The sequence below is a fragment of the Mastigoproctus giganteus genome, chromosome 12 (genome assembly GCF_048544385.1).
Source record: "Mastigoproctus giganteus isolate SK-2022 chromosome 12, ASM4854438v1, whole genome shotgun sequence".
NCBI lineage: Eukaryota > Metazoa > Arthropoda > Arachnida > Uropygi > Thelyphonidae > Mastigoproctus > Mastigoproctus giganteus.
The window spans coordinates 155,720,241-155,735,944 of NC_143586.1; the positions used below are offsets into that span (position 1 = coordinate 155,720,241).

General features: G+C 36.1%; 1 protein-coding gene across 1 annotated transcript in view; it reads left to right on the forward strand.

The window, feature by feature from the left end:
- The window catches only part of Sbf (SET domain binding factor), a 540,931-nt gene that overhangs the window by 243,757 nt on the left and 281,470 nt on the right, over positions 1 to 15,704 (forward strand). Inside the window, 1 exon segment of the mRNA XM_090386505.1 lies at positions 1,387 to 1,536. Coding sequence (XP_090242631.1) covers positions 1,387 to 1,536 — 150 coding nt within the window.

Here is a 15,704-nt window from a genome sequence, read left to right on the forward strand (position 1 = left end):
GTATGGGATGATTATAAATTATCAGGGGACACTACAGTAAGTAAAAACCTTAAGGGGGATTAATCAGGCTAAAGCAGATTGTGAGAAGTCTTTGACTAAGAATACAAAGAAAATTAGCAAAGAATTCTTTGCTTATGTTAACACTAGATGGAATGGGATGGGATGCATTGGCCCATTTTATCACTTTAATCGTTTGCTGTACATGGGCATTCCACCACCAGACATTGTTTGTCAATGTAGCGTCAGCCAGGTTTGTAGTTCCTAGGACAGTTGCAGCACAACTGCTGATGTGTGCAGCCATGTTGTTCCATATAACTGTGGGCATTTGGCCAGGGTTCATTTGCAATGTGCTTAGCATTGTTCTCATCTGGACTTGGTACTCAGTTAATTTCCACCACTAAATGCATTCTATCTCAGTTGTGTGCATTTTCGGGAGTAAGCAGAGATTGCAGCTGGAGGTCGAGGACCAGCAGTCTGTGTTGGGTGGCATTGTTGTCTGATGGTATGACTTTTGCATTAGTCACTAGCTTTAAATCTCGCCATCACACGAGCCAGTAGTCAGTTTGTGTGGTATGACTGCCCCTGCTGCTGTAGGTGATGAGGTGTTATAGCTGCTTCTTGGAAAAGGTGTTTGCAATTGCCAAGTCGTGGGCTTCTGCACACTCTAAAATCAATCTTGACTGACAGGCGATCTGAAATCCGCTTGACTTCAGTAATGTTGTCATGGTATTTCTGACCAGTGATCACAGCAACGCCATTTTGCCTGGCCTTTCTTCCATAATATAGCTCTTTATATCCTTCTCCGATGTCTCTAACTTTTGATCCAGTCCACTTTATCTCTTGAATGCAAGCGATGTCGATGGGGCATTTTTTCAAGGCATTGGCTGATTTGTGGCTGTGGCTGGTAAGTGTGTCAATGTTGATTGTTGCTAGCTGGATATGATGAACTTCCTTCTTTAACCTACTCTGTCCCTGAGCGGGTAGCCCTTGCACAATGTTCCCACTACTCAGGCGGGAGCAGTGCCCAGAGCCTATGGGGGACTCCCTAGCATTTTTCATAAAAGCTTGAGACTTCAGTGCTTGAGGATGCGAAGTAGGTTTTCTTCAGTTGGCATGTCACATTGCCTGACATTGAAGGCCCTTACCGTTAGCCAGGGCCCTTTCCTGGCCAGCACCACGTGGAGGTGGTGATGATGCACATTGATTACTAATAAGTGTCTACTAATTTTGCAGTACATTTTTTTTTTTCTGGCTCATACATAGATAATAGGAAAATTTCAATTCAATATATATATTATGTATGTATGTATGTGTATTTAGTAATATATGACCTTTATTACACATATCAGTAATATTTAATTTAATCATGTTAATATTTTTAAATAGACTTTCCCAGCTGTATTAAGAGCATTAAAAAGCAAGACTGCTCGACTAGCTTTAACACTGGAATTAGCTCAACATGTTACTGGAAATAAAGCCATGTTAGAACATCAGCAGTTTGATTTAGTTGTGAGATTAATGAATTGTGCCTTGCAAGTAAGTGTCTTATAATTCATTTCTTCCTCCCCACAATTTCTAGTGTCATTTTTGATGTAGCATTAATAAAAACTTTCTTAACCTTGAAACTGGGCATGCAAGATCTTTGTCTCCATAGAATTTTAGCAATTTTGTGTTTTTTGTCTAGTTAGTCATCACACAATTAAAACTCCAAATATCTTTCAACAAAAGCATTTTCTTGAATTTCTTCACCAAAAATTCCTGAAATCTTTGTTAATTAATTATAATAAAAACAGGAAAAATTTAAGCCTATTCTCCAATAATCACATGCTTGTGCTGAAAATCATGCATTTAAAATAAAATTAGTGGCATCACTCATGTCTGATTATTGAATTGCATGATCTTTAGGTTTTATGACAGCAGATGCAATTGTTACATTCCCTGACAGCAATTACAATTTTTTACATCACAAACAGTACAGCGTGTTACATAATAGAAGAGTCTGGATAGTGTGTAATTGTTGATGTATTTGGGTTTTTTGATTGATGATTTGCTTGCCACAAGTCAAGATAATAAAAGAGATTACATTCAAAATCCCCAGATAAGAGCAAAAATATCTGAACCACTGTAGAGGGTATTTTATCAAAAAATAATTTAAAAAAAATTGATTTTATAGTTGTGTTCATAATAGACTACAAATAAAGGTGACACTAAAAATTGGAATTTTGTATTAGTCCTTGCTGATTTTTAAGGTTATAAAAATATTAAGATTAAAAATGTTTTTGTGATATCTCAAACACTGGCATGCATGGTTATGGGTTAAATTTTTTAAAATAATGTATTATATAAATTTACTGGACTATATGTACCATTTTAATTGAAGGTAAGCATTGAAATGATTTAAAACTTAAATTGAAGGATAAAGAACAGCATCAGAATTTTGCACACTTAAAAAAAAAAAAAAAAAACACGCATTTATGTGAAATGTTTTCTTATTATATATGGTTTGACAGTTAAGTCCCAGGGCTGAGTTAATTTTAAAAAAGCCAGATTTTAAAATTTAAAAAAAAAAATCTTTTAATATTTTAAAAGTATTCACTTTGAATAACTGCAAACTTGAAATCACTTACAAGCTATTGGAAACATTTTTTAAACTCATTTGAATTACCATGACCAATTCCTATGTCATATTTCTTTTAATATCCTTTATACCAACAAATTGTTACTTTTTTCAATTTCAAGCTTCAAGTCTCTTCAGAAGTCAAACAGTACGAAAGGAATCTGGCACAGTTCTTCTGGTTGTCCAAATCTTTTGAAAGAATTACATAAATTGTTTCTCTGTTAATGTGCAGTTGTTTTTCCATCATTCCTAGTTTTTCAACTACTGTGCAAACTATTTTGACTGTTTCTGGGGTTTGAAGCTTTGTTGGATGTCCAGAGTGCTCATTATTTTCCAAATCCTGACAGCCATTCCAAAAGTTGCAAACCAGTTAAAAACATGTAGGTGAAATAAAGCATTATCACCGTACTTATATCAGTTCCTTGGTTTCTATCGGAATTTTCCAAAAAAGACAAAATTCTATGGTTTTTTTTTTTTTTTTTTTTTATCATTGTTCTCTCATAACATAATGATATTGTCTTTAGCAATACAACATTTCTGACATAACTATGTGTAAATGGCTTATGATATGAAAATTAACTTGTATAGGAAAACAATCACATAGGTAACTTCATGGAAAATACATCACGATTTCTACACTCTTTGATAGGTGTGCATTGGGCTCAGTCCTTTAACTTACTAGTCAGGCCATGGAGAATAATGCAACTTTTTCATGCCTTGGCTCATTCACAGCTTTAAAAGTGTTACTCATATTACACAATAAATACATTTAATATTTCTGTAATTACAATAATGCTGTATGTCATTTTATATTTTTAATAAAATATCCAACTGCATTTAAAATGGTAAAATAAATTGTAATCCACTTGGTGGTTTATTTTTATTATGGAGTAAAGCTCTTTCAGTGATTTTAAATATTGGTTGCTACATGCACAAAAAAGTGCTTGAAAGCTGCAATTTAAGTGCAGCTTAAATATTGTCTTCACAGTTTCTTATAAATGTTGTTAATGCCTACTGGCACTCGAAGTTAGTATTTTCATAAGTATAACTAATTCTGAAGAAATAGGGCACATGGGACTGTTGTTTTCCCTTAAAGAAATAAGCAGTTTATATATTGTTTTTACTAAAATTGCTGCTTTTAGGTAATATGTTTGATGTACACTTCAAAAAGGAGATAGTTACTGTTATTGGACTTGAATTCTGTAGGTTGTAATTTTCAGGAAATGTATATAAGAAAAAGTTAGTTCTGTGAGTTTGGAGTTCAGTAGTGAAGGGATATTGACTATTTGAGGCAACATTTTGGACTTGTTTAGAAGAGAGAGAGTTTAAGAGTAGATTTTTGATTTATACAAGGTTAGCAGCTTCTTAGAAGAAGAATAATATGCAGGGCAAAAGAGAAAGCCTAGTTTTTTTTTTTTTTTTTTCCCTCTCCCCTCCAGTACAAAGGAAACAATACCTTTAATTTGTTTGTGCTGATAACGATTAAGATGTTTGGGTTGCCCCCAGTAAAGCTGTGTATGCCTGTCTAGAAATCTAGGTTGTTGTTATTTGGTTTTTAGGAGCATTAGCAACTAAGGCCATATTGCTCGGGAGATATGCAGTGATCATTCCCTGACCTTTCCGCATCCTCCATATTTTGTGGGCACTGGCTCGAACCCCGGCCTAATCAAGAAGCGTGTGCTGCGCACTGCTGCTCCCTCCCACCTGGCTATGGAGGCGCCTCAGAAATCTAGGTATTATTGTTAATATTAATAATAGCAAAATGATTCAAGGAAGCAAGCTTATACAGTTTCTGTCCAATCCTTTAAATTTATTCAAAACTACCCACATCCACAATTCCAAGTGGGAATTTGTTCCAGCAATCAGTTACTCTCTTTGAAAGCAAACTTCCACATATCTATCCTGCACTCATTATTTTTCCAGTTTAAATTTATATCCCTTGTGTGTTTATCTGGGATATAGGAAGGATGCTATCAGCATTTAGTGTACTCAATTCAAGCTTTAAACACTTTACTCAGGTCTCTTTGCCTACTTTCCAAATGCTTCAATTAACAGAATTTGTCTTTCTTGGAAGACTACCCTCTTGTGTCCCTGACTGAGCTTGTTCTTTTCTCTCTACCCATTCCAACAGATTTACATTCTTTCTAAAATGAGGCATCCAAACCTTTCTACTACTGAAGTTCTGGCTTAGCCATTGTGTTATACAATTGAATATTAACCTGTTTGTCTCTGCTGACTAAATACTTGTATATCATTAACAGAATCCCATGAGCTGTTCTCACAGCCTGTCTGTCTGTGTTTCAGAAAAGGCACATAGCAGAAACTCTACTATGTGCTAATCTCTAGTAATCTATCATTTAAGGAACTGGTGATGGATATATAAGAAGTTGTAACTATCTGTGTAGAAAAGAGTTTTTCAAACTGTAAAGTGGATTGTTAGGGTACTGTCAACACAACTATGGATAGAAATTCTGACTATCAGTGAGTGTAGGTTGGATTTACAGATGGGATCCAGAAAAAGAGATTCTTTTCTTAGAAGATCATTGTGTCCTTCCCATGATATTAAGGGACTGCCCCTATGACCTGTGAAAGCAGTTTTTTTTTTTTTTTTTTGCTTTGCACTCTGTCAGTAAATTGCAATCTATAGCTCAAGGGTATGATTTCTCTGATAAAGATATCTAAAAGCAACTGCTTGTTCAATACCTATTGAGAAAAACAGAGCTTTTTTGATGTGTAAAGCCTAAGATGAGGCATACTATAAGCTATGTAGACAATTATATATAGCTTGGAAAGAGAAAATTAAAAAGGCAGGCTTTCTACTTGATAGAGAGGTAACTGCCTCTCCAGAAGATATAAATATTGTTGGCAGTGTTTCTTTTGAAGTTAAAGCACAATTGTACCTGACAGCAGTTGTGTCATTTGTATCTAATGGACTACATCAGTCCACTAGATACAATGACATAACTGTTGCTGATCCTGTTCAGATTGCTGACAAATTGAATAAACATTTTGCCTCTCCATTCACTTGTGGAGCAGTTTTTATGGGATTGGATTACCCAAAATATACCAAATTCTAACTGGGAGTAAAATGATTTTTGTGATAACTGAGAGGAAAGTGGAAGAGAAATTCTTGAAGCTTAAAGTAAATAAGGCACATTTGAATATCCAGTTATAGCAAAACAGGTAAGCAGCTCTATATCCATAATTGTGAGAGCATCTTTGGATTCAGGGGAAGATATCTACAGATTGGAGATGCGCAAATGTCTGCCCTACTGACAAAGGGTGATCAAAGGGCAAAGTGAGTAGTCAGTGGTTGCTATAACAGGAGTCAAGCTTACAGACTTATGAGGTTGACTCCTGCTCCAAGGGAAAATAGTCAGTGGTAAGAGAAGTAATGATTAGCTATTATGATGTAGTCAACAAGAACTGGATGCAAAAATTCATTTTGATATCATATAGTTAGATTTAAATAATATACGCATAATAATACTACACATACGATTGTTTAAATTGGAGCAATGTGGCATGAGAGGCAAGTTTCTACTATGAGTAAAAGGATAGCTAAGTGGTTGGAGACAAAGAATGACCACTGCTTTTTATGGATTGTTGTGATGAGTGGGGTACCACATGTTGGCCCCTTACTGTTTTTAATATTTATTAAAGATATTGATATAAATATTTAAATATATAGAAGGACCCATAATCATTATGTGTACAGATTGCTTTGTTTGGTAGGTTCAATTGTGCTTAACAGTGGGATTCAAAAATCTCATGGGTTGGGGGGGATGATAGAATTTATAGTTAAGTCTGAAATCAGAGGGTGATTTTGGCAACTATAATCCTTTAAACTGAGAAATAGTGGTTAAAGAAGTATTGCAGGGCATCTTAACAGGAACGAAATTATACAGAAATCACAGCATGGGTGTTTGTTAAGGGGGTGGGGAGGGAGAATTCTGTCTGGCCAATTTGATCTACTGTGATGCAGTAATAAAGGAACTAGATGCAAATAATAATTTTGATATCATATATTTATATTTCAGTAAAACTGTGGATGCTCTTCCACACAAAAGGCTGCTGTATGAATTGGAGCAGTGTGGCGTTAAGGGCAAGTTACTGTTATGAATAAAGAGATGGCTGAGTGGGAGAAGCCAGAGAGTAGTTATAAATGGCCACTGCTCATCTTGTTTTAATGTTATTAGTTAGAGTTTATGAACCAGAGCAGTGATGCTCAATATGTTCTACGTTGATATCAATATTTGTAAAATAACAAGAGGAGTTTACCTCAATATAATACATAGAACACTTCCATATATTACTCTTTAGAAATTAAAACGAAAAACTTACATTAGAGTAACAAATAATTAAAAATCAATTTATCATAATTAAAAATAAGAAATTTAATTAAAGAAATTTTAACGAAAAAATTGCAAAATGATTTTTTTTTCCTGAAGCTGACAATGCTTTTCGATCATATGTCATGATCACAGGAATGAAAATTACCGAATATGATTGCGCATGAAACTTAAATAGGGATTATTAGTTTTCGCGCATGCACGTAAAAGCCCACGAATCAGAGATCAGATATGGCCGACGAACATTAACAGAATTTTCGTGTAATTTAATTTCTATGGTTTCTGCAATTAATACTCGTGTATAATTACGTTGAACACTAAGTATTTTGGCCTTGTTAAATAAAAGTGTTTTTTTGTTAACGGTGTGAAAGGCTAATTCTGATGATGCTGAACAAGAAGCATAAACTGAGGCCGCATGTTGATTAACACGAATATTCAAAGGAAAATGAGTCGAACTCTGGTAAGACAAGTCACAATCACCGCAAGAAATGTATACCAGGTCGTTAATTTGTGTTGCGAACGAGGAAAAGACTGAGGGATTGTTCAGTATAGTGTGTAATTTCCGTATTGGCCTGGCCACAATTTTAAATTCGGTATCTTTAAAGAATCTGTTAAGCTGTTTGTGCTATTGTTCAATATGGGACAGAAATAAAGTATTTTTTGATATTACTATTGTTGGTTGGTGTAGTATTTTGTATCCTATCCTTAGCTTGTACCCTAATTCGGTTTAGTGTAGGAAGGGGATAACCCCTGTTTAAGAATCTGCTGGTTAATATTTGTATTTCTGAGCCCAAAGCAGATTCCGTTGTTGAATATTTGTGGGCATTTAGAAATTGATTAAAGATAATTGATCTTTTGTAGGTGAATGGGTGATAGCTTATAATGTAGAAGCATACCGTTGTTTGTAGGTTTTCGATAGATGTTAAATTGGATTTTATGCAGATCCCGAGTAAGCGTGAAATTTAGAAAATTTAATGACTTTGTATCCATATCCTCCCTTTCCAATGTAAATTTGAGTCTAGAATGAATATTATTAAATGAATGTAAAATGTCTTGGATAGTACTACTCTCAGTAATATCGCCTAAATACCTCCCATAGTATGTGATATGGGATCGAAAAGGCGTCAAATGTATGTGCTCAATCGATGAGAGATAGATCTCTGATATTAAGCCACTCAGGCTCAATTCCATTGGCAAACCAAAAATTTGTTTGTACACTTTGTCTCGAAAGGTGATATAGTTGGCCTCAATTAACAGTTTAAGTGAAAAATTTCCTTAATAGGAAGTTTTAATCGGTATCGAGTTATTATTTAAAATATCCAAAATAATATCTAATGTGTATTCAATGTTTACATTCGTATATAATGAGGTAACATCTAGTGAGAATAAATTGTCATTGTCGCCAAGTTTACAGTCCTTAAGGTTATTAAATAATGTATCGTAGTTCTTAATCCCAAATTGTATCGCCTATCTAAAGGGTTTTATAATGCTATATAAAAATGCTGAGTTTCTGTAGGAAACAATAGGCCGAATAGGAAATTCAGTCTTGTGTAATTTTACCTGACCGAAAAGTGCAGGAATATTGTATGTTCTGGCTTTCAATTTCTTTAACTGAGCCATTGTAATGTAGTCTTTTTTCGATATGTGGTTAACATTTTATTGTATTGATTGACTAAATTGGTAAATAGTGCCTGGTCTACTTCGAGATAAGTGGAGGTATCTGAAACAACTGATTCTAACTTATTAATATAATCAGGTTTATCAAGTATTACCACTGTATCTCCTTTATCTGTCCTCTGTATAATAATGTCTTTATTTTCCCAAAGTTCACGTAAAGCTGACCTGTCATGTGTATTCAATTTAGGAAGTCGTGTTTCTTTTATGTTATTCACCACTTGGTTAACTTGTTGAATAAATAAATCTTTTTGTGGAACATTACGAAGTCTGAATTCAATATCAATTATGCACTGTTTTTTAGGTAGTTTTCGAGGTGGTAAATTATAATTTAATCCTTTTGATAAAAGTGAAATCTGGTTTTGCGATAGCGTATACGAGGAAAGATTTGTAACCTGTTGATATGTCGGCTCATTGAATGCTGGGCGAGAGGGTGTTCGCGAACTAGCTGACGTATTCTGTGGCAGCACACTTTGTGTTTGCGTGGGGGGGTTGTCAGCCCACTTGTATGCACTTGGTTGCAAGCCCCCTGACAATGTGTTAGAATTCATATGAACGTGTCGTGATCCTCCCGATAATGTTTGTAATTTGTTAACATGTCTGTTTTTTATATCTGAGGTCTGTGCTTCCCATCGCAAATCTATGGAGGTCTTCAATACAGACCAATTGTTAGGATGTAGATAATTTTTTAATTTATCACAAAGCTTCCTAACCTGGGAAAGGTATTTTTGTTTATTAGAATATTGAGATTTTAAGGCAAGTTTAACGATATTATGGGATGTGGCTAGTGCTAGTTGTTTTATGCCCAAAATTTTTTGATTTAAATTGATCCTAGCAAACTTCGGAACGATGTTGTTTTGAAGGCAATATTTTAGAAAAGAAATATGGTAACTTTGGGCTGAGTATCTTAGTATTAATTTAACGTAATTTTGCACTAAGTTGTTCAAAAAATCCTCCATAATTATGTACAGGCATACCTCGATTAACGAATAGGATGCGTTCCACGAAATTACTTCGTTAAGCGAAACTTCATTTTCAGAGGTAAAAACACTATGGCCAGAATAGGGATACGTTCCTACGTAAAGAAAATGAAAAGCTTTTTTTTTGAACAAAGAAAAGTTTTATTAAATAAACAGTCAACTTACATACAAAGTGAAATCACATTTTAAAATATAAGGTTAAAGTTGATTGTTTATTCTTTTTTTCTCTTTCATTTAACAATTGCCTATACGGAGTTATTGCATTTAACACTGATCGCTTAACTATAACACTTCTTCCTAAATCAGGATCATTTTCACTAAAAAAATTTAAAACGTTTTCAATCTCATTTAAGCACCTTTTTAAATCTTTGGTTGTTAACACTTTTTCGGCAGGAACTTCTTTAACTTCGCCTTCATTATCTTTGTCTTCGTTGCTAACAAGGTTTTCTAAATCTTCCACTGAAAAACCATCATCTTGTGCATTCAATAAATTTCTAACATCCTCTTCATCGACATTTTCGAAACCTATTGATTGAGCCATCTGGATAACTTCATTTCTAATTTCTTGGATGTTATTTTCTTCTTCTAGTACAACTTCTGGCCATATTTTGCGCCAAACTCCATTTAAGCATTTCTTAGTGACTTCTTTCCAAGAATGACCACTATCAAGAACTATCAATGTTTTCAATTGCGTTTTTAATGGTGTAGTTTTTCCAAAAAGTTTTAACTGTCATTTCCTCTTTATTCTCTAGTTCAGTTAAATTGCTTAAAATTCGACGCAGATAATAAGCTTTAAATGATGCTATTACTCCCTGATCCAATGGTTGAATCAGGGAAGTTGTGTTTGCTGGAAGAAACACAACTTTGACAGGAATGCATGTGTCCAACGTGTTAAGATCAGTAGGATGTCCCGGAGCATTGTCTAACAACAAAAGAGCTTTTTCTTCAAAGTTGTTTGTTTGACAATACCGTTTTACTCCAGGACAAAAGTGGTTAACAAACCAATCAGTAAATAACTCCTTGGTAACCCACGCTTTTCTATTTGCTTTCCATATTACAGGTAAATTCATTTTTATGTCACCTTTTAACGCCCTCGGATTTTCTGAATGGTAAACTAATAACAATTTTAATTTATAATCGCCAGAGGCATTTGATCCAAAGAGTAACGTTAAACGGTCTTTGGCTGCTTTGAACCCAGCAGCTGATTTTTCTTCAATAGAAATGAAGCTTTTTGTTGGTAACCGTTTCCAGAACAAACCGCTTTCGTCAACATTGAACACCAAATTTGGTGGGAAATTTTCACGTTCAATTATTTCCTTTAGTTTTTCAACATCTGCACTTGCAGCTTCTCCTGTTAATTTTACACTATGAATCCTGGCCCGTTTTTTTAAATTTCTCGAACCAACCACGAGAAGCCCCAAAGGTTTCCGTAATTTCTTCAGTTTGTTTAGATTTCAGGTGATTAAACAAAAATAATGCTTTTTCTTGAATCACCATTTGACTTAAAGGCATATGACGTTGTGACATATCATCTATCCACAAACTTAACATTTTCTCCATTTTTTTCTAAAATTGGATTCCTTAAGCGAGTTAATTTTGCCGCTGTAACATCTGTACAATTCTGAGCAGACTGTTTTATTTTTTCTGATTGACTTAGCATTAGCATTAGCATTAGTAGAGGCATATGATGCAAGAAAGCAAGCTTATTCAGCATCAGCCAAAAAAAAAAAAAAACACACACCACTCCCATTTCACCCCTCCGCTCGCTCGAAATACCTGTCCAGTTGAGCCTTAAATTTGTTTAGGCTATCAACTTCAACAACAAGTGATGGAAGTCGGTTCCACCAACCAACCACCCGCTGGCCAAAGGCAAATTTCCTCACATCTATCCGACATCCGTCCTTCCTCAATTTGAATTTATGCCCTCTGAGCTGATTATTCTGAGCAAGATGAAGAATCCCATTGGCATTGAGTATGCTCAAACCATTCAAAGCCTTATACACCTCTATCAGATCACCTCGCCGGTGCCTAGTCTCCAGACTCTGTAATTTGCAAAACTTAAGCCTTTCTTCGTAAGAGCAACCCTTTGTTCCATTCACTAATCTTGTTGCCCTTCTCTGTACCCGTTCCAGCAGCTCTACATCCTTCTTGAAATGAGGCCTCCAGACCTGTATACAGTACTCAAGATGTGGCCTAACCATTGCCTTATACAAGGGAATAATCACCTCCTTATCCCTGCTAGAAAAATTCCTGTATATCATTGACAAGACACCATGAGCTACTCTTGCAGCTCGTCTGCACTGCTCAGAGAACTTCATATCTGCCTGCACAATTACCCCAGGTCCTTTTCATTCTCCACCACTGTCAGTGTAGTACAGCAGAGTTGATACGTTGCTCTGGGGTTACTGTTTCCCATATGTAGTACTTTACATTTGTCAATGTTAAACTTCATTTGCCACCTCTCAGCCCATCTGTTCAACCTTTCCAGATCCCGTTGCAGCAGCATAGTGTCAGTGTTGTCCTTAACAACCCTGCCAACCTTTGTATCATCTGCAAACTTGGACATTAAACTTGATATCCCATCATCAATATCATTCATAAACACCGAAAACAACAACGGACCCAACACTGAACCCTGAGGAACTCCACTAATAACATTAGTCCACGTTGAGCAGTGTCCATTGATTACCACTCTCTGTCTTCTGCCACTCAACCATCCCCTTATCCATAGCAGCAATTTGCCTCCAATGCCACACTGCTCCAATTTGTGCAGCAGTCTTCCATGTGCAACAGTATCAAAAGCCTTTCTAAGATCCAAATATATAATATCAAAGTTATTCCCTGCATCCAGTTCTTTTGTGACTACATCATAGTATCCAATCAAATTGGTCAGGCAAGACCTGCCCTTAACAAATGTTGTATGGTTAGTATGGTTGTTAAAGTTGATTGCGCTAATCCTAAAGAATGTGCCACATCGGATTTTCTTTCGCCGCTTTCAACACGTCGTACGATATTAAGTTTAGTTTCCACAGAAATTGCTTTTCTTTTCTTTGATTCTGACATTTTAATTAACTAAAACAAAAATATTTCTATTAAAATTTACAAAATCTACGTTATGTAATGCTACAAAGAACCTACGTCGATTATTGCAATGCGCCACACTGAAACAACGTCAATCATGTAAACAACAACTAAATTATGCGATTGACGTGCAAAACTGTTATAACAGACACGCCCGCAGCTCGGGAGCACTCTGGAATACGTAACGAGTCGCCGTCAGTCACCAATCGAATGATTGTCGGGCGTTGGTCTTAAATTGGAATATTTTTTTATGTTAAATGGGGCTTGAAATTGCAGACTTCGTTATATCGAGGCTTCGTTATCAGAGGTAACGTTAACCGAGGTATGCCTGTATATTGATAAGTTATACCTGGAGAGATAGGAAGTGAATGAAATGGTCAATAAGGGTTCTAAAAATGAATTAGATAGTATGAACCAGAGCTGTGATGCTCAATATGTTCTACGTTGATATCAATATTCGTAAAATAATAAGAGGAGTTTACCTCAATATAGTACGTAGAACACTTCCCTATATTACTCTCTAGAAATTAAAATGAAAAAATCGAAAAACTTACAATCGAAACGTAAAGTTTTTCGATTTTTTCGTTTTAATTTCTGGAGAGTAATATATGGAAGTGTTCTATGTACTATATTGAGGTAAACTCCTCTTATTATTTTACAAATAATGTTATTAGTGGAGTCTTTCAGGGGTTCAGTGATGAGGGCATATTGAGCTTATTGTCTAAGTTTGCAGATTATACAAAGTTTGTCACAGTTGTTAATGACAGGAATTGAGACACCACAACAAGACCTAGAAAAATTAGGCAGACAGGCTGAGAAGTAGCAGTTAAGGTTTAACATTTGTAAATGCAAGGTACCACATATAGGCAGCAGTAATCCCAAAATAATGCCATTTAGATGGTACCACACTCAAGGTGGTATAGATTGAAAGAGACTAAGGGTAATTGTACCGTCTCGCATGAAGTTCTCAAAGCAGTGCAAAGACAGGCTGCTGAACAACTCATGGGGTCCTGTAAGTGATATACAACACTTTAGCAGGAAATGATTATCCCATTGTATTATACAATGATTAGGTCACATTTAGAATACAGCTCTGAAAGCCTTTATGTGGATCTCTTGGGTATGGGTGCATAAAAGAGCAACCAGATTAGTCGATAGCACAAAGGAATTTTGTCACAAAAGACTTTGGTTCTGCAAATTGCAACGCTTGGAAACTAGTCACTTGCAAGGAGACTTGATTGAAATGTTTAAGGATATAAATGAATTTAGTAAACAATGAAAATGGTATTCAAATTCTTTCTCAGAGAACACACAAGGGGACTTAAACTGAAAAAGATGGCTGTAGGATAGGTACTAAAAAAATTTGCTCTCAGCAAGAGTATTTGGTTGTCGGAACAAACTACCATTTGTGTTGTGGAAAACAGGTAGTTTTAATAAATTTAAGGAAGAATTAGACATCTTAGTAGAAGGGAGAACAGATGAGGTGGGTGGTTTTTTTTTTTTTTTTTTTGATTTGGTAGTTGTTGGCGCATCGGCTTCTGTGGCTATATTGCACCTCCCAAGGTTTTTGCAGTACTTTGATCCAAGCCCGAGGTGGGAATCGAACCCGCGACCTTTGGGTTGCCGGGCAGGTACTTACCCACATCGGCTAGCCCGGTCGGCTAGGTGGGTGGTGTGTTTTCTTTTATTTTTATTTATTTTTAAAATTTTTTATTATTTGGCTGATGCTGCATAAGCATACTTGCATGACTTGCAATAATGACAATATATACTGGGTGGTTATAAATAAGTTTCCCTATTCAGGAGACCCCTAGTGTCAGAATGTTAGAGTTAGCGCTATGAAAATCAGTGGGTATATCATTTAGTGTATGGGGAGGAGCTATTTGTAGAAGAAAAAAATTAGTTCGAATTTCCGCCACCAGGGGAAAACGGCACTGCACATAAGTAAAAGTTGTCATTTACTTGAAGACACACTGCTTATGCAAATGACTTCCTGTTAGATAAAAGCAGAAAGGCCAACTCCTCCATCAATAACCATTATAACTCTTACAAAAAAGGAATGTGCTCTTTTAGTAAAACTGTTCTACAGAATAATAATAATGCTAATGCAGCACTAGCGTTAATATCAGAAACTTAAAGGTCTGCGTAAAGGACCTTTGACGTCAGTGGGGCTTGAAAACTATTAAAGAAATTTAAGTGACCTGGAAGTTAGGTGTAATTTCAGACAGGAGACGACCACATATCAGAACGGAAGTAGTGGATGAAGTGGCAGTTGCGCTGACCGGCTACCCAGGTGGGTAAAGCGCCTGCCCTGGCAACCCAAAGATCGCGGGTTTGAATCCTGCCTTGGGCTTGGATCAAAGTACTGCAAAAAAACCTTGGGAGGTGCATTATGGCCACAGAAGCCGATGCGCCAACAACTACCAAAAAAAAAAAAAAAACAAAAGTGGCAGTTGCAATGGCCTCCGGGTCAAAATGTGCAACACTACCAGTCAGTAGTGACAGAGTTGCGTCAAGAGACTTGAACCTTCCTTAGTCTACTATGTAAAGTGCTTTGAATAATTTTACGCTGGTTCCTGTACAAAATTCACATAGTGCAAGAACTAAAGTCTTGTAATCAGCAACAACGAATAGACTGCTCTATGATTTCTGGCTCATATGGAACTTGACATTACATGGCTCGAATGAACTTGTGGTCTGATGAGGCACATTTAACTCTTCTTCTCGTCCATCTGCTGTGCATGAAAGACCACTACAAAGTCCATACGTTACAGTATGGGGTGGATTCACAGCAGCGTTTATAACCAGACCATTTTTCTTTAAAGGGTCTACACCTCATGGGCCCGTAAGGTGTATGGAAACTAGTGCACGATACTGCACGCTTCTAAGAGATCACATTATTCCTGCTCTGCAAGAAAGGCAATGCTTGGAGACTAGTGTTCGTGCAAGAAGGTGCCCCTCCCCACGTTGGTCGACAAGTGAAGGAACTGCTCTGTTCAA